The sequence below is a fragment of the Talaromyces atroroseus genome, assembly GCF_001907595.1.
Source record: "Talaromyces atroroseus strain IBT 11181 chromosome Unknown scaffold_13, whole genome shotgun sequence".
Taxonomy (NCBI): Eukaryota; Fungi; Ascomycota; class Eurotiomycetes; order Eurotiales; family Trichocomaceae; genus Talaromyces; species Talaromyces atroroseus.
Window position 1 is genome coordinate 449583 of NW_017971445.1, and position 24387 is coordinate 473969.

The 24387-nt window shown below is 48.5% G+C and overlaps 9 protein-coding genes across 9 annotated transcripts; 5 read left to right on the forward strand and 4 right to left on the reverse strand.

Moving 5' to 3' along the window:
• Positions 1 to 328: 328 nt before the first annotated feature.
• UA08_08197 (hypothetical protein) lies at positions 329 to 3987 on the forward strand (the record flags this gene model as incomplete). The annotated part of the gene is made up of 3 exons (XM_020263094.1): positions 329 to 382; positions 423 to 3203; positions 3256 to 3987. The coding sequence occupies 3 exons, from the start codon at positions 329 to 331 to the stop codon at positions 3985 to 3987; spliced, it is 3567 nt and encodes a 1188-aa protein (XP_020116754.1).
• Positions 3988 to 4557: 570 nt separating this feature from the next.
• On the forward strand, positions 4558 to 5646 carry UA08_08198 (hypothetical protein; the record flags this gene model as incomplete). Its single annotated transcript, XM_020263095.1, has 2 exons — positions 4558 to 4692; positions 4756 to 5646. The coding sequence occupies 2 exons, from the start codon at positions 4558 to 4560 to the stop codon at positions 5644 to 5646; spliced, it is 1026 nt and encodes a 341-aa protein (XP_020116755.1).
• A 2350-nt stretch (positions 5647 to 7996) lies between these two features.
• UA08_08199 (hypothetical protein) lies at positions 7997 to 9697 on the forward strand (the record flags this gene model as incomplete). The annotated part of the gene is made up of 3 exons (XM_020263096.1): positions 7997 to 8294; positions 8410 to 8730; positions 8784 to 9697. The coding sequence occupies 3 exons, from the start codon at positions 7997 to 7999 to the stop codon at positions 9695 to 9697; spliced, it is 1533 nt and encodes a 510-aa protein (XP_020116594.1).
• A 374-nt stretch (positions 9698 to 10071) lies between these two features.
• On the reverse strand, positions 10072 to 12147 carry UA08_08200 (hypothetical protein; the record flags this gene model as incomplete). The annotated part of the gene is made up of 3 exons (XM_020263097.1): positions 10072 to 10633; positions 10781 to 10884; positions 10969 to 12147. The coding sequence occupies 3 exons, from the start codon at positions 12145 to 12147 to the stop codon at positions 10072 to 10074; spliced, it is 1845 nt and encodes a 614-aa protein (XP_020116593.1).
• Positions 12148 to 13618: 1471 nt separating this feature from the next.
• On the forward strand, positions 13619 to 14593 carry UA08_08201 (hypothetical protein; the record flags this gene model as incomplete). Its single annotated transcript, XM_020263098.1, has 3 exons — positions 13619 to 13783; positions 13846 to 14217; positions 14282 to 14593. The coding sequence occupies 3 exons, from the start codon at positions 13619 to 13621 to the stop codon at positions 14591 to 14593; spliced, it is 849 nt and encodes a 282-aa protein (XP_020116592.1).
• Positions 14594 to 14691: 98 nt separating this feature from the next.
• UA08_08202 (hypothetical protein) lies at positions 14692 to 18019 on the reverse strand (the record flags this gene model as incomplete). The annotated part of the gene is made up of 9 exons (XM_020263099.1): positions 14692 to 14939; positions 15011 to 15182; positions 15246 to 15329; positions 15383 to 15519; positions 15582 to 16296; positions 16359 to 16479; positions 16533 to 16570; positions 16625 to 16742; positions 16800 to 18019. 9 exons carry the CDS (start codon positions 18017 to 18019, stop codon positions 14692 to 14694), a joined length of 2853 nt encoding a protein of 950 aa, XP_020116524.1.
• A 511-nt stretch (positions 18020 to 18530) lies between these two features.
• Positions 18531 to 19140, reverse strand: UA08_08203 (60S ribosomal protein L43; the record flags this gene model as incomplete). The annotated part of the gene is made up of 5 exons (XM_020263100.1): positions 18531 to 18591; positions 18661 to 18759; positions 18814 to 18879; positions 18947 to 18977; positions 19122 to 19140. The coding sequence occupies 5 exons, from the start codon at positions 19138 to 19140 to the stop codon at positions 18531 to 18533; spliced, it is 276 nt and encodes a 91-aa protein (XP_020116591.1).
• A 945-nt stretch (positions 19141 to 20085) lies between these two features.
• UA08_08204 (Arabinanolytic transcriptional activator araR) lies at positions 20086 to 22779 on the forward strand (the record flags this gene model as incomplete). Its single annotated transcript, XM_020263101.1, has 2 exons — positions 20086 to 21377; positions 21435 to 22779. 2 exons carry the CDS (start codon positions 20086 to 20088, stop codon positions 22777 to 22779), a joined length of 2637 nt encoding a protein of 878 aa, XP_020116590.1.
• Positions 22780 to 22924: 145 nt separating this feature from the next.
• UA08_08205 (hypothetical protein) lies at positions 22925 to 24319 on the reverse strand (the record flags this gene model as incomplete). The annotated part of the gene is made up of 1 exon (XM_020263103.1): positions 22925 to 24319. One exon carries the CDS (start codon positions 24317 to 24319, stop codon positions 22925 to 22927), a length of 1395 nt encoding a protein of 464 aa, XP_020116589.1.
• Positions 24320 to 24387: the final 68 nt, after the last annotated feature.

The following is a 24387-nucleotide window of genomic DNA, read 5'->3' on the forward strand; positions in this document are numbered from 1 at the left end:
CCCTCTTGTGATTATAATTCTCCTGTGAACTGCCAGTGCACAGGGTTATTCTCTCGGGCCCTTTGCTCCAGTATGACAGTCCCCCTTTGACGATGGAGTAAAATTCAGCGATTGTACACTTCCACCAATATTTCATAAGAGCAAATGACAAGCATCAGACAGCGAGACTTTATTCATCAGTTGATACATGTCCACGTGACATATACTTTCCTAAATAGGCTAAGAGGGGGGTTGTATGCGGGCAAAGTGGGTAAATGTTCTGCCAGCAGAAAAAAGAATTCTGTGAATAGCCAAGCGCACTCTAAGAATTGCTTGACGGGGAGGATCAATGTCGGGTTCACTAGAGGTATGCACAAATGTTACGATCATCTTCGAGTGTTTTGTAAGTGTTTAAGCTCTACTAACTATAAAAAAATCTACAGGACTTTGGCGGCTGTTTCCCAGTCACTGGCTTGAAGGAATTCTGGCTTGGCGCCTCGAACTTCCTCCTGCAAGGCCAGGGGCCATTTGTCTCTGTGGTTGATGTTGAAAGTGGGAAATTAATTCAGAAGACAAAGGTCTTTAGACGGAACAATGTGTATGGTTTCATGATTGATGAGGTACGATGTCAGGAACAAGGCAGAGTTAGCGTCCTCGTATGGGGTGGCTCTTCGCTACGAATTATCGATATTCACAGGCAAAGAGATGATGGTGATCTCAGGATAGTTTGTGGCTCGCTTGAACATGCAGCTCCCGACTGGATATATGACATATGCCCCGCACATATCGGAGACAGTGGCAGTCTCGCTTACTTGGTCACAGGCCACAACTCTGTACTCAGTATAAATGCGAAGAGGACTGTCAACTCCAAGTACCCAAACAAAATACAGCTGAGGCATTTGCTGGCTGGTGTCAAGTCTACACTCTACTCGGCTAACATATTGGCTCTCTCGGCTTCGCATATCCTAGTAGCAGCCGGAACGGTCTTCGGTGAAATAATCGTTTGGTCCTGTTTCATTTCCAAACACGATTCTCAATCTCTGTATTCTTCTTCCATTCATCATTTTTTCACAGGTCATGAGGGATCAATTTTCGGAGTCAATATTTCCGGGGAGCTCCCGCTGACGGAAGGGAAATCAGGGAGACTGCTCGCTAGTTGCAGTGATGATCGTACGGTCCGGATTTGGAATATCTCAGACTGTTTTTATGCCACTTCTGCGGACCAGGCGGCATATGCCACGGATGGATTTGACCTTCGAAGCACCGGTTTTGGAAGCACTGCTCCAGCGAAGATGTCAAGCGGCTCAGAATCAGCGGTTGCTAAATGTTGGGGCCATGCCGCCCGTGTCTGGGGGGTGTACTTTCTGCCTATTCGAGCTGAATATCCGAATGTTGTCAACCTTGTTTCTCGAGGCGAAGATGCTACAAGTCTGTTGTGGCGGCTAGATCTGACAGGCGCTCACCAATTCAATGGGGACATGAAGCTCGATTTGACGAATATTTCAACTCTCAGCCATCACGCAGGAAAGCATATCTGGTCGTTGGCTTTGTCTGAAGGGGATAAAGATACGAAGCTTTTATATACGGGGGGCAACGACGGTACAGTCAGAACATATGAACTGACCTTCCTCGGCAAAGATGGCAATAATGGCGAGGAGCCATCTATCAAGATTTCACCGTACAGCCCGAAGACTCTTCTGAAAGCTGCGCGTGCCAAAATCGATCACGACGGCTTTGTTCCGCGATTTTTTGCTTTCGTTTCGAGCAACACCTTTATTATAACATATGCTTCTGGTCTTGTGCAGCTAGGAACTCTCCTCACTACCTCACATAATCCGAACCAAGCTGCTGCAGCTAAACCAGAGATCTCCTGGGAAGATTTAGCGGTAGCTGAGGACCTAAGTTCATCTTCTTGTATATCTGCACTTCCGCGCCACGGCCTTGCCGTAATTGGTGGCTCTACCGGAATTCTACGTCTCTACAACCACACTACCAAAACATTAACTGAACTGACCAAGGTTTCTTCTCGACCTGTGAAAATAGTTATGCTTGATGCTGATTTCAACGCATCGAAAGTGGGCCACAGTTTCAGATTTTTGGTTGCATACCCTCGCTCAAAAAACGCAGAGCTATTTGATTTTGAAACGGCAGGTAGCGGCAGCTCTTATACTATCAGAAAGACTGAGCTGATATGCCCTCCATACATCGCAATAACCACGGGCTCGATCGTGTGTCATGGCAGATATCTTGCTGTAGGCGGCAAATCCGGCCAAATTCTATTCTACAAACTAGACGCCCGAAAAGAATGTCTCGAGTGCTCATTTATTGAACACCGACTTCATGGAAAAGCAAGTGTTACATTTCTAAGTCCAATTGAAGACGTCGAAGATCCTAATGAGGGATACGTTCTGACGGGTGGTCGAGACGGCAATTATTGCGTGTATCGTTTGCACTGCTATCCAGACAGAGACGTTACTCCGCGTGATTTTCAGATTGTTCATCGTTCAGTGGCGTTCTTGTCGCAGGTGGAAGGCGCTTATTTCGACCAGAAAACAGGCCATTTCATGGTGTTCGGTTTCCGGGGCAATTTCTTGATCCTGTGGGATGAGACAACGCAGACTGATATTCTAGCGCTGGACTGCGGTGGTGTTCATCGAGTGTGGGAGTTCACGCCTGATCCCGATGCACTAGGGGCATGCACCATTATCTGGATTCAAGCGCGGGCTTTGCACGTTCTTGTGGCAGGTTCTGCGGTACATCGACCTCTCCAAATGGGTACCCATGGACGAGAAATCAAGAGCTTAGCGATCGCCAGAACCCAGACAGGCAATGGTCGAAATCTAAGCAGGGCGTCACCACTTATAGCGAGCGGGGGAGAAGATACATTAATACATATCTCGACAAGGTCGCGAGACAAAGACAGCATGTGGAACCCTGTACGGTGTTTGCATGTCATGGGCGACCATGTTTCTGGGCTGCAGCGGATCAAGTGGTCGGATGACGGGCGATTCTTGTTTTCCAGCGCCTGTCGAGAGGAATTTTTCGTTTGGAGGATTCGATCAGTGCCGAAATTCGGCCTTGCGACGTTAATGGAGGCGGCTTGTCCGAGGGAAGAGTTTGAGACGGAGCTCCGAATTATGAGTTTTGATGTGCTTCGCATGCAATCGGCAGCTGACGAGGACCGTTTTCTGCTGGCTCTTGTCTACTCGAATTCTACAATCAAGGTAGACTGCCTACTCCACCTTCTTTGAAATATCATTTACTTATTCAACACAGGTATTCTCATACACAAGTTCAGCGGAAACCCATGCTTTTGAGCTTCTCGGAAGAGGCACCTATTCCACGAATTGCCTGACAGAAGTCCACTTCGTGGGCGACAGCGATTCTAACTTTGCGCTCGTCACAGGAGCTACTGATGGATATATTGCTTTTTGGCCTCTTCAATGGATTACACACAGTCGCATTGATGGGTATACTACAATAGCAAGCGCATCTGCGACTACCTCTGTTCCTACCGTGCATAGCATCGAGTGGAAGACACACCATGCCATACATACTAGCAGCATCAAGAGTCTGGAGGTAGAGGAGATTTCACCGGGTTTTCAGGTCCTCGTTGGCGGCGGAGATGACAATTCCCTGTCCGTGACGCTAGTAAGACTGGATACTGTTGTTCGTGTGGTCAGTAGTATGTCGGTTTCCAACGCGCACGCCTCGGCGGTTACGGCAGTCAGGATATTGCACAGTTCCGTGTCGTCCGAGGAAGGTCGTGGCACGGCTATATTGTCGGTAGCATCGGCAGGGAACGACCAGTGCGTCAAGCTCTGGTCTGTCACGGTTGGTCTGGCCCAGAATCAAGCGATTGGCATTTCACTGGTGTCAGTTCGATATTGTCCTGTGGCTGACGTTGCGGCGATGGATATTATGGAGGTTGGCGACAGCCCTACAGTGGACCGGGTGTTGGTTATAGGCGGAGTTGGCCTGGAAATGGTGCCAGTGCCTTGGCATTGACAGCCCTGCCAAGTGTGTCAACCTCAGGCTGCAACAATGCGGGACTAACCACAAGGGGCTAATGATGGGCTGATCCACGTAATCATTGGTTAATGTTCCAGATTCCAGAATGCGAGGAGTCAATAATATGACACTGCGATAATACTCAACAGCAGTTAGCTAAAACCTAAGATTAACGTTTTGTTAAATGTCTGCCTGGTGAGCACCACAGCCTCCAAAGAGCCTTCAGCACCAAAATATGACTGCGAAAGTAAAATCCCAATGTCCGGATTAAAATAGAAACAAAAGCATGGCTGGGGCAGCTCCACTTGAGGCTGGGGCAGGCTGGCGTATGGCGCCAAGCCTCGCTGTGTCCCGCTGAGCCACGCCAGTCGGGCCAATCACAGGGCGGCTTACACGCGGCTGGCACGGGACGGGACTGCAGTTTCTGTTTATTTATTAAGCCGCCATCCCTCACCTCACCACGTCTCGCTCCTTCTCATTATCCTCCTTCGTCTCTTTATTGCACCGTCAGTCTGACTCTGTCTGTGCATTCGACACTCGCGGCATACCCTTTGTCAGCCCGCCGCCATGTCTCTCGGTCGCATCGTCTGCATCGCCTTCCCTTACGCCGTCACGGTCGGCGCTTTGGTCTCTCTGATATTTGTCGGCATCGGCAGCACAAATTCCAAGTCAAGCACCGACAATGATCTCTACTTTTTCAGAGTACGTATTACTTCTGCGTTTCTTCTAAAAAAGGTCAAGTTACTAACTAGACATTCCAAACAGGCCGATCTTAGCAATTTGACCATTTCTGGCACCTCTCTTCTGAGTGCGGCTGAAAGCGCCCTGAGCGATCTCACCAGTCGGAGTGATGCCGATAGCGCACTTGAATCAGCCTTGACAGACGCCGTAGGCAAGAGCAATATTCGCGATTTCTACGACATCGGCCTGTGGGGCTACTGTTCCGGCAACAAGACAAGTGACGGCAAATATGTAGTCGACTACTGCACCAAGCCCAAGGCCGAATATGCATTTGACCCCGTGGAAGTCTGGGGCCTGAACTCCTCCAGCGCCGATAGTGCCATCGATGACATTCTTCCAACCAGTCTGAAAGACGCCCTCAGCACATACAAGGCCGTGTCCAAATGGATGTTCATTGCCTATATCATCGCTTTCGCCGCGACTGCGCTTGAGTTGATTGTTGGTATCTTTGCTATCTGCAGCCGCATGGGTAGTTTCATCACCAGTTTGATCTCGGGAGTTGCTTTCCTCTTCACAGCTGCCGCTTCGATCACCGCAACCGCACTGTTCGCCGTGTATACGGGTGTATTCAATTCCGATCTGAAACAGTACGACATCCATGGTTCCATGGGTAAGAACATCTTTGTCGCCACATGGTTCGCAACCGCGTTCGCTTTTGCCGGAATCTTTTTCTGGCTGATGAGCTCGTGCTGCTGTGCCGCTCGTTCTCCCTATCATGGCAACCACCGTCGTAACCGCGTCATGGCCGAGAAGGCTCCTTATACATACGAGCGCGTCAGCACCCCTTACGGCAACAGCCCCTACATTGGTGGCAGTGCACCTGCTCCGGCTCCAGTTGATCCATACACGCAACATCACAACGTTCCTATGCAGCCTTACCGTTCGGACGCGTACGAGCCATTCCGTCACGTCTGATGTGCTTTGGATAAAATAAAACGAAACAAATAAAATAAAGTATTACGACGGTGATTTCTTTCCATTTTGTGTTGATATGTTTTTCTCGTTTACGAAAACTTTTGTGTGTTTGGAGCGGAACTCTTGATTCTTATGATCTAATGAATGGGTGTGTCTAGACTCTTGAGGCATGGTATAGCTTCATCAATGATTGATACTTGATACCCAATGAATAAATTTATCAATTTTTTGCCAGACTTTGTCTTGACTCTCTTTCAATAGATATTCAAAGTAAGATTCAGCAAAGAATAGAGCAGTTACATGAATGTTGTACGCTCCGATAATTAATTTCCAACGCTTACGATACGTCGCCTGACAGATATAGCTGTGATCGATTATACTCCAAGACGAGCCCGGCGTATTGATTTCTCTGGTGGTATATTCCGACTAATGAATCAAATACAGAGCTTTCTTTGATTGCGTATATGGAAACATATTCGTTTATTGTCGTGGGGATTCATTACAACACATGGAGAAATGTAGCTTCCACTAGAAACAAACTTCATTGGCAGGGTAACGTTATATATCCAGCCACTTCTTCTCATCAAAAAACGCATCGCAAGAACTATAAAATCAATCAAATTCGGCCTTGCTGAAAAACGGCTCTATCAGCGTCCCACCCAAATCCACCAGCACTGATTCTCTATAATTCCTCCAGGAGACATCCCCGGGAAGTATGTCGGCGGATTTTGGAATTTCCAGATCCTCAATTATTCTTGGGATATGTTCTACTGTTGTTTCGTGCGGGATGTATATTCTTTGACAATCGCCAGTCGGCCGGCTAGTTGGGTAATATCGGACATCACACGCCTTTCTTTCATGCGTGCGACGTCGAAAAGGGCGCGTTTGACGCACTGGGCAAGTTGGACGTCGCTTAGTTGCATCCACCCATAGCACTTCACGGCCCACTGGCCATTGCAGTTCATGTCGTTGAGACGGGCGAAGGCGCGACACTCATTGGCGAAGGGGCATGTGTTCCTTATGGGATGCCCATATGGTGTAGGTATGGTTTTCCAGTCGCGAAACTGGTCTAGGAATTAGTCGAAACTTAGAAAGAAGTCACTACGTAGAGCTAGTTGTTACCAGCTTGAGACAGTACGGTTTACCATCATTCTCTCGAAAACGAAAGAGATAGCCATCCTCGCCGCAGGGGAAGAATCTCAAGTGACTGAATTGTCGGTCACGATACTCAAATCGTTTTAATTTTGGCCGATAAAAGACATGTTTGTTCACTGCGTCAAGCTGTAGAGGTTCTCAGTAATCTAAGAACTCCTGCATAGGTAATGCCATAACGAGCCCAGCTGTAGCGCACACCGGCCTTGCCATAAATTTTACAAACCTCTTTCACATACGATTTGTTTGTGGAAAATTTTAATATTAGTTTTCTGATATTTGAAATGTTTTAAATCTACACATAATGCTTCACATGTAATTAATAGATAGAGCTTTTTAAGTAGACTTTCTAGCATGATTACTTGGTTACATGATAGGCTTACTTAGTTAATGTTATATTCACATAATTTCACCGCCTGTAGCCAATTCCTCTGTATAATAATGTATAGACCACTGTGTCTAAATTAGGAGCCAAACTTATAGTTACAAAGTTTGTTATATACAGGTTTCTTAGATATATTAAATCTACTTTAGCCCCACTCTTATAGTAAAAAAATAATTTGCATTCATATAAAAAATATCCTATAACTATTAACTTTTGATCACGTAAAAAGGTTAGACATCTTACCTAGCTACTAAAAGCTATAGCGAATTCCAGCCCATAGAACGAAGACTGTTGAAATACCAAATCCGATACAGGCAACGTGAAGATTCGCTCCACAGACCCATTCAAGCTTGCGCTTAGAAGACTAGCGTCTGAGCCGCAAGAGCCTATTCTCCTCGTAAAGCACCCCATACCACTCCGGCCAAGACGCGATGGTCACTAGCGGGAACTCAACTGCCGTTCGTTCGTATTGCTGAAATTGCCTCTTGGCCGCGGTCCAGCGTGTTTCCCCCAGGCCCAACGGAGTTGTCCAAGGAGGGTTTGTAACGTAGCCAAGCATCGGGTGGCTGCATTCGGCTTGTTTCAAAAGGAGAAAAGCGCGACGAAATTGGCCGAGGCCGAGAGAGGCCCGCGCTAGCCTGTTCGGGCCTTGGCGGGTCCTCAGCCTCAGGCTAAGCTCGGTCTGATTCGCCTGCGTCATTCACTACGGTTCCTGCTACTTAATCTTCCCTCCTCGTCCGTCCCTCTTTGCTTTCTTTCTTTCCTTCCATTTCAAAGCAATCAAAGAAAGGAAGAAGCAGAGAAAGAAAGAAGATGCCTTCAAAGACCGGCCTCGCCCTATTCGGCCTAGCCGCCAGCGCCCTTGCTGAGCCCCAGGTGCTGCACATGCCTCTGACCCGCAACCCCAATGCCAATCGCCTCGCCAAACGTAACGGCGATGCTCTGGTCGACATCACAAACGACCTGAGCGAAGGACTCTACTACGTGAATGCCTCGGTCGGAACTCCCGGCCAGGAGATTCAGTTGACCCTGGATACCGGCAGCAGTGATATCTGGTTTTTTGGTGCCAACTCGTGCGATGAGAACACGACTGATTGCTTCGGAGGAACATGTATGCCCTCCCCCTTGCTTCTTGGCTTCATTCCACAGAAGAGCTTGTTTTTTTCCACGTGCCACTCGCTAGTCACATTCCATCCCACGTGCTAACAGCAGCATTCCTTGGTTAGATAACCCGTCGAAATCTTCCAGCGTAACTGTCCTGAACCCCAAGGGCGCTTTCTCCATCCAATATGGCACGGCAGGATCCAATGTCACCGGAAACTATATTACAGACGATTTCAGCGTTGGCGCAGCCTCCGTAAAGAATCTCACCATGGCGTATGCCACCTATGCCGCCTACGTTCCGACCGGCGTCATGGGAATTGGTTTTGACACCAACGAAGCAATCACCGATGAATACGGTAGCCCATATCCGAACTTTGTGGATGTGTTGGTTTCGCAGAATGTGACCAAAACCAAGGCGTACAGTCTATGGTTGAACGACTTGGGTAAGTTCGACGCTGTGCTTTTTGAAAAGTTGTAATGTACTGACCCGCTCTAGATTCCAGTACTGGAAATATTCTCTTCGGAGGCTACGACACCAAGAAGTTCTCTGGCGAACTCTTGACCGTAGACATCCAGCCTGACGAGATGTCTGGCGAGATCACAAGTATGACGGTCGCATGGACCTCGCTGAACGTTACAGCAAACTCCAAAACAACGCAAGTGACCAAGAGTGATTTCACGTCGCCGGCCTTGCTGGACTCGGGTACCACGATCACTATTGTACCGGACGACATCTACTATGCACTATTCGAGTATTTCCAAGCGGAATCTGACGGAGAAGGCGATGCAATTGTCAAGTGCAGCCTTCTCGATTCGTCCGATGGCACTCTTGATTTCGGATTTGGTGGAACCGGCGGTCCTGTAGTTAAAGTACCATTCTCTGAGCTTGCGCTTCCTGCCACTGACACCAACGGCAACTGGTTGGCATTCGAAGACGGCGAGCTGGCGTGTGTTCTCGGACTAGAGGGGACAGACGACGGCGAGATGCCCGTCATTTTCGGCGACACCTTCCTGCGGTCTGCCTATGTTGTTTACGATCTGACCAACAAGCAGATTTCCCTTGCACAGACCGTCTTCAACGCCACGGACAGCAACATCGTCGAAATTAGCTCTTCGAGTCCCGTTGCAAGCGTTGTCACAGGCGTCACCGTCACCCAGACTGCTACCAACAACCCCCTCGGTCAAGCCACAGCCACGGCCGCAAGCTCCACTCCAACAGACTCCAGCGGCAGCAGCATCAATTCCATCGGTGTTCTGAGTAGCAGCACTTCCACAGCAACATCGGCGGCTTCTACTTCTAGTCATGGATCCGCTGCATCGATCCCTGCGCCTGTTCCGGGCTTGATGACCAGTTTGCTGGTTGCTGGGGCTTCCATGATGTTTGGTAGTGTGTTTTTCATGCTCCATTAGAATTTCTCTCTTCGCTCATTTACTTTTCTTTCTTTTCTTGCTTTCTCTTTTTTTTTTTTTTTTTTTTTTTTTTTTTTTTTTTTTTTTTCTTTTTTCATCTACATGGGTTATCTAATACCGTTTGCTTTATTGTTTCTACTTGAACATTTTTCTATTTTCACATGGATAAATTGATATACATATATGCGTCGTTGAGGACTACGGTTAGACACGCATCCGAAAAATGTACATATTCATATATACATGGTCCTAAAAGTATGAAAACACTTTGCTTCGATGTATCCCTAGTGCATCTATAAAACATGCTATTCCGGAACTCCATACGTCGGTATACACCTCAGTCAGTATCAAATATGTACATTCCTTGTCTATTTTCACTCTTGGTGTATTTTTTCATGGAAATAATCTCGCCACAGGACCCCTCGGCCAAAGCCCTGACAATCAATGCCCAACGCAAGCGGAATAGGATAAAACCAAAACTCAATCGGCGCCGACGCAGTCTCAAATATACTCTGCAACCCCGGTTCCTCAGTAACAAACACAGCAATCGCAAGACTCACAACGGCACCAGCCAGTAGCCATGGGTTACGTCTCTGCTTGCGGATCGGGTCCGCCTGCAGGATTGAGAGACGCTTGTTGCGCACGCTGAGGATATTGCCCCATTGCAGAAAGACGAGGGTGATGAAATACACGCTTTGCGCGGCGGTGTTGAAGCATGTTAGTTCGGCCTCGCTGTAGCCGTAGAAGCCGTCTGAGTATTTCTCGAAGGCCAAGATGAGGGCGTGGAAGGGGATGCCGCGTGTCTGTAGTAGTAGAGGAAATACATGGCGTGGGCGCAGACGGTCTCCATGACGCCGATAAACAGGTAGCTTTGAATGTAGACCTTGATGTTGATCAGGTGGTCCTTGCGGTGGTCTCGAGAAGGTCGAACTCTTCCTATTCCATGATCAGGGAGAGGGAGAGAAACAAGTCGGTGAAGACGCAGATGATGATCACCAGGAACGAGGATAGTGGCAGTGGGACGCCGAAGTATACCTTCATCAGGACAGGCCAGATTTCAGACCACGGCCCTCAGCTGCACACAGCTTGATTCCTCTGATCCAGTCCGAGTCCAAAGCCTGGGTCGCTGTCAATCGGCGCCGGGGAGTCGGCTGTAGGATTGAGTAGATCACGCTTCGACGAAGGTCCTACCAGAATAATTTAGCCGAAGAAAGAGAAAAACGCAACTCTTTATCCCTTCAGTAGATCAGAGGAGGATTGGCCTGACTTACCCCAGAGACAAGCTCCATATACTTATTGCACCTTCCACTCTCCAAATCCCGCATATAACTTCGATATAGGAGATCATCACACGTAGCGCTCTTCCAGGGCAAACGACCAGACCTCATAGCAAAGTAGATAATCCCAACAGCCCACATATCCCCAGCAGCAGGGTCAAAGGTCGTTCTCGCAAACTGTTCGGGCGCCATAAATGGAATCGTCCCTGTCAGGTTCTGATGCTGAGTGTTTACTCCAAAACCTGCGTCTCTTCTTTCATTCTTATTCGGTGGCAACAGTGATGACGCCCATGGCATTTGGAAGCATTCTGCGTAGCAAAAGTCTGTAATCTTCAATGTTCCTTGGCGGGTTAAGAGGATGTTCTCGGGTTTGAGATTTCGGTGCGAAACACCCACGCTGTGCATGTATTGGACGCCATGAAGAAGCTGTTTGAGAAAGCAGTCTGCTTCAGCAGGCTCTAGCTTGGTCACCTGTTCAAGCACATTTAGAAGGCTTCCGGCGTCACAGAATTCCATGACTTCGCAGAGGTCTCCGTGGTCGGTGGATAACAATTCAACAACCCGGACGATGTTGGGATGTTGCAGTGTATGTGCGATACAGAACTCGCCTGTGACACGTCTTAGGTACATCTTGAGTGACATGTTTTGTCGTGGACGGACGAATAGTTTGACGGCGAAGTATTGTCCTGGGTTTTCTAGTTTACCGTGCTCTTGCGATGATGGTGTGCTTTTGGCTCGCACTAGACATAATCTAATATGACTGGATGGATTGTCAAGAATATCCTGTTGATAGTCATATTTTGTCGACAGTAGCTGTTGATTGTATTTTCCATGGCTTTTCATCTTTATCTTGTTGAGCCAAGCACAAAAGCTCGACAGGACGGTTTCAAAAGGGAGATTCATGTCAGGATCATGACCCATCCCATAGCCCAAGCTGTGGCTGCTGCTTTTTCTTCTTCTGCCGGATTGATAGCCTTGGCATGACCAAGATGGCAAATGGTGCTTTTGGCAGGTATCTTTCACCTGGGTGCACCTTTCCACAGACTCGTCATGAATAGGCAAAGGCGACTCCATTTGTGGCCTGTCGCGAGACAATAGTGACTGCTCATCACCCTCGGAATTTATTTGATAATCTGCGGAGTACCTTTCATTGTAAGAGGTCAAAGGTGGCATATTTCAATAAGAAGTTGTCTACCTCGAAAGATTGAGAGGAAGGAGGATGCGGTGGCGAAAGCCGCGAGATCAGCCACAAAGCAGGCTGCCACCAATTTATATCCCCAGAATTATACTCTTCATAACTAAATTAGACGTACTACGACGGCATTCATTGATCTTCATAGATACCGCATGTTACGTACCCCGGAGGTAGGGATACGGATGCACATCTATCCCTTTTTTAGATGCTAGAAATTCACGAGCATGTAGATTCGTCATCATATCATGTCCAAGCTGGGGGTCTACGTGGTCAATCATGTACTAAGTCAAAATACCATCAGATAAGGAATGACCGTATCCACCTATCGGTATGCGTCTCTCCCCTACGAGTTTGGCAAGATGTTACACGGGTCAAACTCTGGGGTGCATACACGTAGCACGATATCCAGCACAGCCTGTGTGCGCTATCGTGTGTTTATTGATTTATTCTCGCTTATTCTAGTTTTGAGAGGCGCAAACAAGTATACCACAAGCGAGCTAAGTTATATACGAAGAATTCGAGAAAATGCACTACGCGAAGTTATAGATCTTACATTAATAGCAATTGATTCCCTGAGTAGTAAGCACCTAAGCAGAACGCTTTGGTTGATGTGCCGCAGTTCTCCAGGCCGTTACTCAACATGCTGATCCATATTTCGCTTGTCTGCAGGAATGACTCGTTAGCAATGAACAGATCAAGTAGTAGAAATTCTCAAGACTTGCGGTCTACAACGTTCAATAAGCAAAGAAGGCATTAGCGTGCTTGTATGGAGAAAATAATTCCCTCATTCGAGGCCATTCCGTATATACGGGCCGTTCTATACCTGATATATGTATGGCTGAACCGCTTTCCTTTCTTATTTACTGAAGTAGGATATTACTTTCCTTAAACTGCATCTAACATGCTTATATGCTTACATGCTGTATCGATGCTGGGGCCTACGGCTACAGGGTTTCCAAAATTGCCCAATACGGAAATCCTCGAAACGGCAATGATTCATTGATGTATATATCCATCCTGCACCTCACTATTATGTATGCGTACGTAATAGTCACCGCATTATCAATTCTCTACATGGTAGGATTGTTCTTACAAAATCGGTAACCATGAAGTGTGATTACGTGACTTTGACGTCGCAACCCAGGCACAATCTAAATATCTGAATTCTCGCGGCAGAGAATAAATCAGAATTCGAGAACTCCACAGCAATAAAAGAGCGACCGAATATCAACAAATATACATCCAGCATGCAATCAGTTCTTCAGCGTGTCGTCGGTCCTAAGAAAGAGGCCGCCGACCTCAGTGGGAGAGTTGCAGTGGTCATTGGAGGAGCTCTAGGCATAGGGTAATTATCCTCCCGGATGCAACGCCTGGCAAAGCCCTAACTCCCGATCATGAGCAAGGTACGAAATTTCTCGGGCTCTTGCACTTAATGGAGCACGAGTGATCATGGTAAATCGCCAAGAGGACCAAGGACAGTCCGCGATCGAGAGTATCCAAAAGGAAGGCGGACAAGATACCAAAGTCTCCTGGATCCCATGCGACTTGGGAAACTTCAAAAACATCAAGGAGGTTTTTACGGGTTTTCGTGACCGCGAAGACCGTCTTGACCTTGTATGTTCCGAAACCATGAAGAGAGTTGAAGGGAAGATGTTGCTAAGTCCTCTCCTCCTTAGCTCGCTCTTTCAGCTGGCATCAACGCCGCTCCCTACGACGAGACCATCGACGGTATCGACAGACACTTCCAAGTGAATTGGCTTGGACAGCTATACGTCTGTAATCTGCTCTACAGCCTTCTTCGGAAAACGTCTAGATTGCCCGATACTCCAGCTCCGCGCATTGTCTTCGAATCATCCGAGCTGCATCGTCTAGCACCGTCGTCGACGTTCCGATCTGTGGGAGAGATCAACGACTCTAAGATCGATCCCGCGCAACTATATGCACGGTCGAAACTTGCCATTATTTTGGGTGTCAAGTACGGATTGGTAGATCGTGTGATACGACCAAATAATGATCGCATATTTGCCCTTTCCGTACATCCTGGTGCTGTATGACCAAACCCGTTATTAAAACCAGTTAACACTTTGACCAGCATGTGCTGATAATCATCAGGTAAACACCGCCATGCAACAGCAGTGGAAAGATGCCTATCCGGGGCTCCTGGGGAAGCTGCTCACAACTTCCATGCTTACTATCGGTCGCAACCCAGAGCAGGGGTCTTGTAGCGCTCTGTATGCGGCAATCAGCTCGGAAATTGAGCAGAAGAACTGGAATGGCTACTACTTGACAAACCCCGGGCAGTCAGGGAAGGAATCGAGCCAGGCTTCTGATCCTGCGCTGGGAGAGGCGCTTTGGGAGCTGAGTCTTCAGATGATTAGGGAGAAAGTGGGGGCAGATGGGATTGCAGATTGGAATTCTACCTAATATTGAGAGTCTATAAGATAGGATGTCATTAGTACAGTCGATCCTTACTTACACTACCTCATTTGACTATGTCTATATTCCTATAAATGGATGTCAAATCAGTCAGATTCCGGCCAACATCCAACAATAGCACCATCATTCCCATCGACCGTCAAAACAACGTTGGCCCCGTACTCTAGCGGATTTCCTTCCCAAATCACCCAGTCCGAATTCCTCTCTACTCCCTCAAACCCGAGAATGTCATCAAGCTTGCCCGAGAAGAGATTCACCGCTTCCTGAGCCCCGAGGCCGGCCTGCTTGGCAATGGCAGCTGCTTCAATGGGAAGGTTTGCGAGATGCCAGTCATCTGTATTCGTATTAGCGGGGAAATGAGCTAGATCATTTCTAAATGGCGGGGGGGAGGGGAAAAGTACGCACAATCAGGAGGCAATGCAAGCGCAAATGTGACATTCGATTCTACCAGAACTTGCACAGAGGATATCGTCAATGGCGGTCCAACGAGAACATCTTTCTTTTCCCAAGTTGATGGTGCAGAGTGAGCAGCGGCAAAAATTAGTGGGAGGTCGGCTGCAACAATTTCATCGGCAACCTAACAAGCATATGTTAGGGAATGGTTTCTGTCTGATAATCTCGGGAAGACAGGTGAACTAACACTAGGTGCTTCGGCAGCGCCATATACGACCAATCTCGCTTTGGGATAGTCTTTCTTAATCTTAATCAGTTGAAGGATGTCGTACTGGATAATATTAGTCCTTTGCTTTCACTTTCTTGTGGTGACTGGAGTCTAACCTTGTTTTCGGTATGCACCACGACCGGGATCTTTCCGTCGGCAGCCTTTCCATAAAGTGTATCTTTGCCCTTATTCTCTGACAGTATCTTTCTAAGAGAGGCAACAGACTTGGATACCGTTGGGGTCTGGGACGAGTCTGTATAGCTTCCGTTAAATGCCATTCTACACACGCGAAGACAGCAAGCTAAACAAACGTACCTTTAGCATCCTGTCCAACGACGAAATGCAATGCAACGTCATCCTTGTATATTCCTCCATTGAGAGGGTTGCTGCCTTCAGCTGTCTTGATGCCAGCACTAACGCCTTTCAAAAAGCCGTTGGTATTCGGATAGGTGATGGATCGAGTCACGCCTCCAAGCCGTGCTCGATCAAAGGCTTTGCCTTCAGAGTGAATTCCGTATTTGGCATAGAGGGCAGACTCCGGGTCAAAGATGTTCGCGTTCGAATCGCCAGCTCCATCAACTGTGCTAGCCTCGGACGGTATCTCGATAAGGCCCAGGCCACTTGACACCGTGGTCAAACCGGGGAGTACGTGGCCATTGTGAAGAGAGATCACTTTGCCGACTGAATTAGTTGAAACGCATTCGGTGTGCTCTCCAAGGCATTCAATCTGTCCGTTCGTAAGGACCATCGTCAAGTTTCCTGTCGAAGATAATTGCTTGGTGTGTAGATTCTTCAAATAAGAGGTGGTAATTCCGGTGATTATCACGGTGTCGTCTTTGCTTGTACTTGAACAAAAAGCTCCGACGTCTTCGGGTGCAGTTTCTGCACGCATCTTGGGCTTGTCGAGGGTGTTGGTCCTGGAATGGTCGACTCTCTCATCTAGTGTAGATTTGCCGTCGATAAACACTTGCTTCGGTGTAGCGCCGGCGATTAATGGATGCGCGTCCCATACGACAATATCTGCATCGAACTGTAGGTGTTAATGTTGTCAACAAAAGGCCGCGAATGTTGACTTGTTAGGGTGATACATACGCCAGGCTTCACATAGCCGATGCGATGATGCAGTTCGAGAGATCTTGCCGGAACACTGGTGACTGATTGCAAAGCAAGAATTTCTGAAAGACCAAAGGAATGTGCAGTGGCAGCTTGAGATCTGCGCTTCATTTAGCGATTCACACATGCACACAAACAGAAAGAAGAACTCACACTAGATATTTAGCATTGGTGAGCTCATCGGAATGGTCCTATTCATTTTCTTAGAAGCATGATTCAAAAAATGAAAAGACGAATTTAATTACCGATTTATAGGCAACCGGTACGCCGTGCTCAGCCAGGATTTTACCGGCGTATAAATTCCCATCATAACCCTCCTTCTTGTACAAACTGAAATCGGCGAATGTCGCAATTGTGATATTCCTGGAAAGAAAATCAGCCCAGTATATCACACAGCACACAGATCAAGGGTCAACATACTGTCCGCTGCTCTTAATCATTTCCGGTACCTTCCACGCGCTCAAGGCGTGGTGGAAGGCCTGAATGCGGAAGCCAAACTCTTCACTATGAAGAAGCATATCCTCGAAATCTTCTGGCTCATAGCAATGAACATTGATACCAATCTTGCCTCTTAACATGGCGACAGATGAGTCCAATTCAAGCTCTTCTGGCAAACCTCCCTTTCCATTTGGGCCTTCGGCAAGAAGACTGGCCACAGCAGTAGCATCTCTATTCTGCTTGGCTGTTGAGGCTGCAGCACACCAGGCATCCTGGTTTTCTCGCAAGTCTTGAGCTCGCGCCATGTGGTGGCGAAGCTTCCATGCATTTCCCATCCTAGTGTGGTGGTACACCCTGCGCGGATTCTCACCACAGGCCATCTTCAAATATCGACGGCGATCCTCTTTGGGAATGCCATGTTCGAGAAGCAACTCTTCGACCACTTCCTCGCCGTGCTCTCCGCCTTTAAGGAAGTTCTTCACGGGGAATGCCTCGCCGCCCATGATATTTGCCGAACCTGGAAGAATGAGCGACGTAGTCACTCCGCCGGATGCAATAATGGAGGCAGCAATATCATACGGCTTCATAGAATCAAGAGATCGGACCATGGGGGTCAAAGGCCCCGTCTCGTCATTGATCTCATTTCCATCAGCCGTGTTTGCGAGCTCTGGCCAGCTCAGAGCCAGATGGTGCGAATGCATGTCCACCAGGCCCGGGGTTACAAAATCGCCGTTATAGTGACGGACAATCGTATTGGAGTCTGCTTTGAACTCGGCAGCATTGCTTGATGATGAAACAGACTGCACCACGCCCTCGCGGAAAACGACATCAACGGGCTCGGTGTATAGGATCTCGCCGTCGAAAAGAGTCACATTCCGCAATATCGTCGTCTGGGACTGTCCACTCACCGGGTTCCATCGCGGGTTGCTGCGGTTGGCAGGGACTGGGAACGAGTACGACACCCATGGCGCGCTGTACTGTTCACACTTCTGGAGCTGCGCGTCAAATCTGTCCCACTGTGATTGTGTGAGCTGGGCGTCTCCGTGGAACTCGAGGACGTATTTCGATTGCGGCGGATTGTAGGAAGTCAACAACAGGAAGCCGATCACGAGGAGAGCCGGCAGGACTACGCGACTGAGCCGGACTCGGCGAAAGGAAGGAGCCTGAGGACGCACTGTCCCGGCGACCTTGGAAAGCCCCATTTGGACAGAATATTGCTGGGGAAGAAATATGGACAGAGAGGGACATTCCAGTATTCTCCTGCCTATTTATGCTACTTGCGTGCGAAATTACGTGCTTATCAGTCCGGGCTAGCGCTAGGGTATAACTAACTATAGCCTGCTGCCTGCAGATATGCCACCAGCGTTGCACCACTACGACAGCAGACAGGCGTTGACTCACACCACGGGGTTGATTTTGCCCTTCCCTCTGGACTTCCTCTTTAAGAAATTCAGGTAGATACTAGATGGAAAACCACGGAGTTGTGTTGTTTCGAATCGAAGGCGGTAGAGCTTTTAATTCATCGAATCCAAGCTACATACACGAGAAAATCCGCATACCATTGATGCCCGCCGGAAGGAGAAGCTCGTGACATATGATCATATTTTGGGGGTGTTCTCCGTAGAAAATCATCCAGATGCAATCAAGCCATTTTGAAACACACAAATGTACCCAAACCCATTAAACTGCGCCAAATATAAAATCCGTCACCGTTTACTCGTTAATTTCACGCAGACGACGGAGGGTCGAGCGAGCAGCGGAAGCAGCGGGGGTTCTGGCCGATAGTTAGCTAAAGCGTACTTTTTTCTTTGGCAATTCGTTCAGTTGCAATGGGGAGACTAACGAGAGAGCGTAGGCGCCGCCGGTGATGGTCTTCTTGCAGCCGGAGCAGTTCCAGATACCGACAGAATGGCGGCGGACGGTGTTACGACCGCAGAAGGTGCTGTAGTGCATTAGCATTTGTGTTGTTGCGTCCCGTTTCGAACATCCGACATACCAGGTGTAGCGAGCGTGTTGAGTGACTTCGAGACGCTTCAATTGCTTACGGAGGGAGGCACCATATCTAATCATTGCTTATTAGCCCCGGATTTTGCACATGCATCCACGGTGATTAGAGAGTTAGTACATACCTGACACCGTACTTTCCGGTGATACCGACCTCTGAAGAATCCAGTCAGTATTTTTCCAGAATCGCCAAAACGCATGATCCAAATCGAGGGCACATCGGCGTAATATGTTGGTAGTCGACCGAAATCGACGGAATTTTGTCGGACGCAGAAAATCATAGGAAGGAGGATTCCTTACTGGTAGTTCTCTTGGCCATTTCGACTAGCTATGGAATAAGAATCAGCACGGCGTTCAACGAGAGAGCGTATACAGAGAGTTGGATCAGGCTGGTGTGCAAATTTGTCGATCGGCGCACACAAACATGAAACAACACCCAGAGAACGATTCGGTGGTGGAAAAGCGAAGGAAAGAATTCTGAATGGGGCGCAACATCCAGATTCCGCTCAAAGCACGTACCTGCGAACTTGATGTCGGCTAAATGACGAGTTGTTGGTTGCTGAGGCTTGACTGTCTCTCTCTGGTTGTGTGGATAGCCTCGAATTTGGCGACTGTGCGGTTGCTGGGCCGGGGAAAACTATTTTCCGCGACGGATTCGGGTTCGCTTAGCAAGGCCGGTCACTGGATCTCGGGCTTCTGATTGGCGGGCAGGGCGCTCCTCCAAATTCGTCTGGTCGTTCGTATTTCCACTTATCAAGACTTGTAAGTAGTTAGTTAACTACTTGTTGCCTATTAACTATAATGTCACTATGTCAATCAACATGTTTGAAATTTCACGTACGAGACAGGAAACCCTGGCAATATCGAGCGAGCTCTTATGCAGTCCTCGAAGCGCAGTGCGACCGCTTACAGAATCCAGCCTGGCAAGTAGAACCTCAAGTTGGGTAAAACATGCATGGTTATGTATATCAATTATCTCATATATATGTATATACCTGGTAATTTTTATTTTTGGCGCGTTTCTGTTACACGGATGACCCTGTCAAACGACTTTGCGGGGAAATGTCGGAAAGTGCGCCTCCGTACTCCGCAAATGTTCCTTCCCTCGTATTCCACAATGTAACTTGCGCGATGCCACCTCCGCCCTCTCCATCTCTTTCTTGGATTCTCTGGAAAATGCGTGCTGTGGGCTCCTAACAACAGATGGCCCGGCAGGTCTTCCGGTGCTGTTGCGATATTTGGATTTCGATTTTCCCATTTAAAAATGTCGGCCGAAGACACGACGAATTCTCCGCTGGAGGAGTCCCCAGAACCAGAGGACCAAGCCATCGGTCCGGAGACGACTCCGGCAGATGGCGTCAAAAAGCGCTGGCGTAGGAATCGCGTTGCGTGCGACGCCTGTCATACCCGTCGTGTAAGGTGTGACCGCGCGTTCCCATGTTCGAGATGCATCGCAAGCCAGACGCAGTGCGAGCTTACGAGAGAGAGACGGAAAAGGGGGCGCATACCGCGCAGTGAATACTCACGTAGAGACAGTTCCTTTGTGGTGCAGGACGCACAGGAAGAAGCAGTCGATGACCAAAAGGTTCGCGCGCAGAGGAAGTCTACCACCCATCAGCCCGACTTCATCAGCATGGTCACAAATCCTCCACCCACGGAGCAAATTGCGCAAACTACTAATTTCTCTCCCTCCGCTCAGACATCGCCCGGTCATCCACTACCTCCTTCTGCCCAGGGCAGTGGCGAACGCCAGTCACAGCTACAGCCGTCGCCTAGAGAAACGATCAGGGAAGATGGAAAAGCGGTTGAAGATTGGATGTCGAGTTCGAATGGCTTTGTACAACAACCATTCCCGTATCCGATCCTAGGAAATTTAGGGCTGTCGGATGGGTTCTTTGATGTTTCTTTCGATATGATGGGTATGAACAATATGAACGGACATCAGTTGTCGCGATGCAGATCGCGACAACCACGGAATAACGATCGACCTCAGCGGACAGGAGAGACTCCTCTGAAATACCCTGTGCTAGCACCGCTGATGCCTTTTCTGGAGCCGTACCTCTCGCGAGATCTGGTCTATGATCTCCTTGATCTGTATTTCACGAGCGCTTTCTCAACAGCTATGCACCCTGCCTGCCATCACATCCATTGCTACGTTGTCCGGAAGTCGTCTTTCCTCAGCCGCGAAAACCCACGAGTCAGTAGTCCCGCCCTGCTTGCGAGCATGCTCTGGGTGGCTGCACTTGATGACCGGACATTTTCCTTGTCGATCTCTCCTCCAAAGCGGAAGAAACTCTGTCAATTTCTATGTGCATTGACTGTACGATTATTACGGCCCTTGATTCATGTCTCGTTCAAAGAAAATGAAAGCTTCCCCATCATCGATAACGACCACATATTTCCTAGCGCGGCTCATGATCGGACCCATTCTTTTGAAGGAGGCGGTGATGACCGAGGCTTGGTCGGACCGGCTGGATCATTGGATGATGTGGTTACTTATATCCATGTAGCTTCAATTATATCTTCCAGTGAGCAAAAAGCAGCTAGCATGCGATGGTATTTTCTTTTTTTCCTGGGCTGGTGTTGAAGACTCTCGCTAAGACTTATCTGCAGGTGGCACGCTGCTTTTACCCTAGCAAGAGAACTACGACTCAACCAGGAAGTCGAAGCAACCTCAAATCTTAATAGCCCAGTAGACAGCTCTAATGTACCTTTCGAATTTGCCGAGGGCACTTGGTATGGCACAAGCCGCAATGGGGCTAATTGGGACTTTCTCCTTCCCTCTGGTCGAGCAAACTTGAACTGTGTATGCACACAGCAGCAACATCGACCTAATCTTATGACGGAAGAACACCGCGAAGAACGTCGTCGAACTTGGTGGCTTCTATACATTATGGACCGCCATCTAGCACTATGCTACAACCATCCTCTCGCATTACTCGACGCAGAGTGCGATGATCTCCTTTTGCCTCTCGAAGAAGGGCCTTGGCAGGCCGGTGATATACACAGCAATAGTTCCAAGGCCGACGGCCCTCAATGTCCCGTGTCTGGCGATACAAACAGACGGCGATGTTTTCCGAATTTCACGTGCAACGACCACTCGGTATTTGGCTTCTATCTACCTCTGATGGCCATCACTGGAGAGTTGATCAACCTCAACCAGGCTAAGAATCACCCGATGCTGGGTACCCGTCTTCAAGGCAAGGATACATGGGATGTGCAAGTGAATGAAGTCCTGCGTCAGTTGGACACATACAAAGCAACACTACAAGCCTTTGCAACCCACTATTCCCCAACTACCGCCGTCCCGCCGACATCACCGCCTGTACCACCACTCGCACAACAGCCACCGGGACCGAGTCAACCGCAGCAGCAGACTACACTCACACCACCGATGCTTAATGAACCAGCAGGTATTGATGAAATAAGCTATAAATCATATCATTCATGGCACACGCAAACTGTCGTTGCATACGCCTCTTACGTTGTGCACGTACTACATATTCTCTTAATGGGCAAATGGGACCCGGTATCTCTACTAGAAGACAAAGACTTTTGGACATCATCGCCAACATTTGCATCAACAATATCGCACGCCCTAGAAGCCGCAAACACTCTCGAGCGGATCCTCCACTACGACCCTGACATCAGCTTTATGCCAGATTTCTTCGGCATCCAGCTTCTACAGGGAAGCTTCCTGCTGCTACTCATTGTAGAGCGGCTGCAGAATGAGGCCGGCGAAGGTATTCTGAAAGCTTGTGAAGTGGTGATTCGCGCGACCGAGTCCTGCGTTGTAACTCTGAACACTGAGTATCAGCGCAATTTCAGGCAGGTCATGCGTAGTGCTGTGGCACAGGCACGAGGGCGTCCCGTAAATCATAGTGAAATCTGGCACCGTCGAAAAGCCGTATTGGCGTTGTACAGGTGGACTAGGAATGGGACGGGGTTGGCTTTGTAGATTTTCAATCAACAAGCTTGTATATAAAAGGATTTGTACGTAAATAAGGGTCAAAAGCACATGGTATCTTTCAAAATCAAGTCCAACTCAAAACGCCTGTCTCTGTCCCAGATATGAACCAGGAAAAGTACAACAAGACGACAAATCACGAACAATCCAAACTAAACCCAGCCCTCTTAATCCATCCTTTCCCTTCTTCTTCTTCTTCTTCTTCTTCTTCTTCTTCCTTCGCCGTCATCATATTCATCAGGACCAAATGCCCATCCACACCTTCAAAGGCTACACCACCTTTTTCCGCCCTCTGCATCATTTCCGAATTCGCTTTCGTTCGTTGCCCGTTCTCGCAGTTCCATACCCATCCCTCTTTGAGCCACATCCAGCTGAGATATGCTCGCAGTTCTTTGTCCTGAGGAAGAACGCGTTTCCATTCCGGCTCGTAGACGTTGCTAGAAGAAGTACTCATATTCCCTTCCTCTCGTCCGCCCTCATCATAGCAAGAAGAGTACCGAAGCCGATCCCGACAGAATATACGCCATGAATCAATCGCATATGCCCCAACACCAGGCAAATGCGCAATCTCCCATGCAACTCTCTGATCGCCCTCACCCTCATCCTCATCAGACACAACTTCATCAGGCCCAACATTCGCGCCATCCCTTTTACAGGGATAATTCAATTTTCGATACCGCCTCCCCTTCGCCGGCGGACATTTCAGCCACGTTTGCGCAATGGCAATGAATTTGGTCGCTCGTTGGTTCTGAAACCCCAGACCCCGGATTATGTTTACTATATCTTCGTGGTTGGCGCATGCCATTTTCGGGATGGTCGGGTACTGGGCGAAGAGTTTGAAAAGCACTGGGATTGCTACTGGGCCTCGCGTGCGGTTGAGGAATATGGTGGCTATAAGGAGTTTGAAGGGGGAAGAGGCGAGTTGTTCTTGGATTAGGCCGAAGCTGGGTGCTGAGATGGGCGGGAAGGGGAGACAGGATGCTTCGATTAGGGGGAGGGGTTTGGGGAAGTAAGGAGATAGTTTTGGTGGTTGTTTTCGCGGGGAGGAATGCTTTGGTTTTTGTGGTTTCTGTTTTTTCTGTTGTTCCTTTTGTGGTGATGTCGGTGGCTCTGTGTTTGGTCGTCGTGCTCTGGTATTCATGTCGTGTCGACTGATGCCATCTTGAGCATCACAAGTCTCAAGCGAGGCTTGCACAGCAGGAACTGCATCATGCTCACCACCTTGAACCCCCTTTATAACTCGGCCAGTTGCATGTTGCAGGTCTTCCACAGAGAAAGAAGTACTAGTATGATGCACATCTATACTCCCTCTCCCCTTAGCCAAGTCATCACTATCTATTTCTCCTTCTTCCTGTCCTGCTCCAGTCTCATCTGCATAGGTCTTGACACCATCTTCACTTCTCACGTTCAAGTTCAAGTTCAAGTGCAAGCCCGTATCCGACTTTGGACTAGTTTTCTTCGTCTGACGAGTAAAGTAGCGTGATGTTTTGGCTGTTTTCTTGGTGGTGCTCTGCGTGCTGCGACTTGGCATGCTAGGTTAGATAGTAGCGCGCGTTCAAAAGGGTATTCGTCCCACAGAAATGGAATGGAATGGATTGA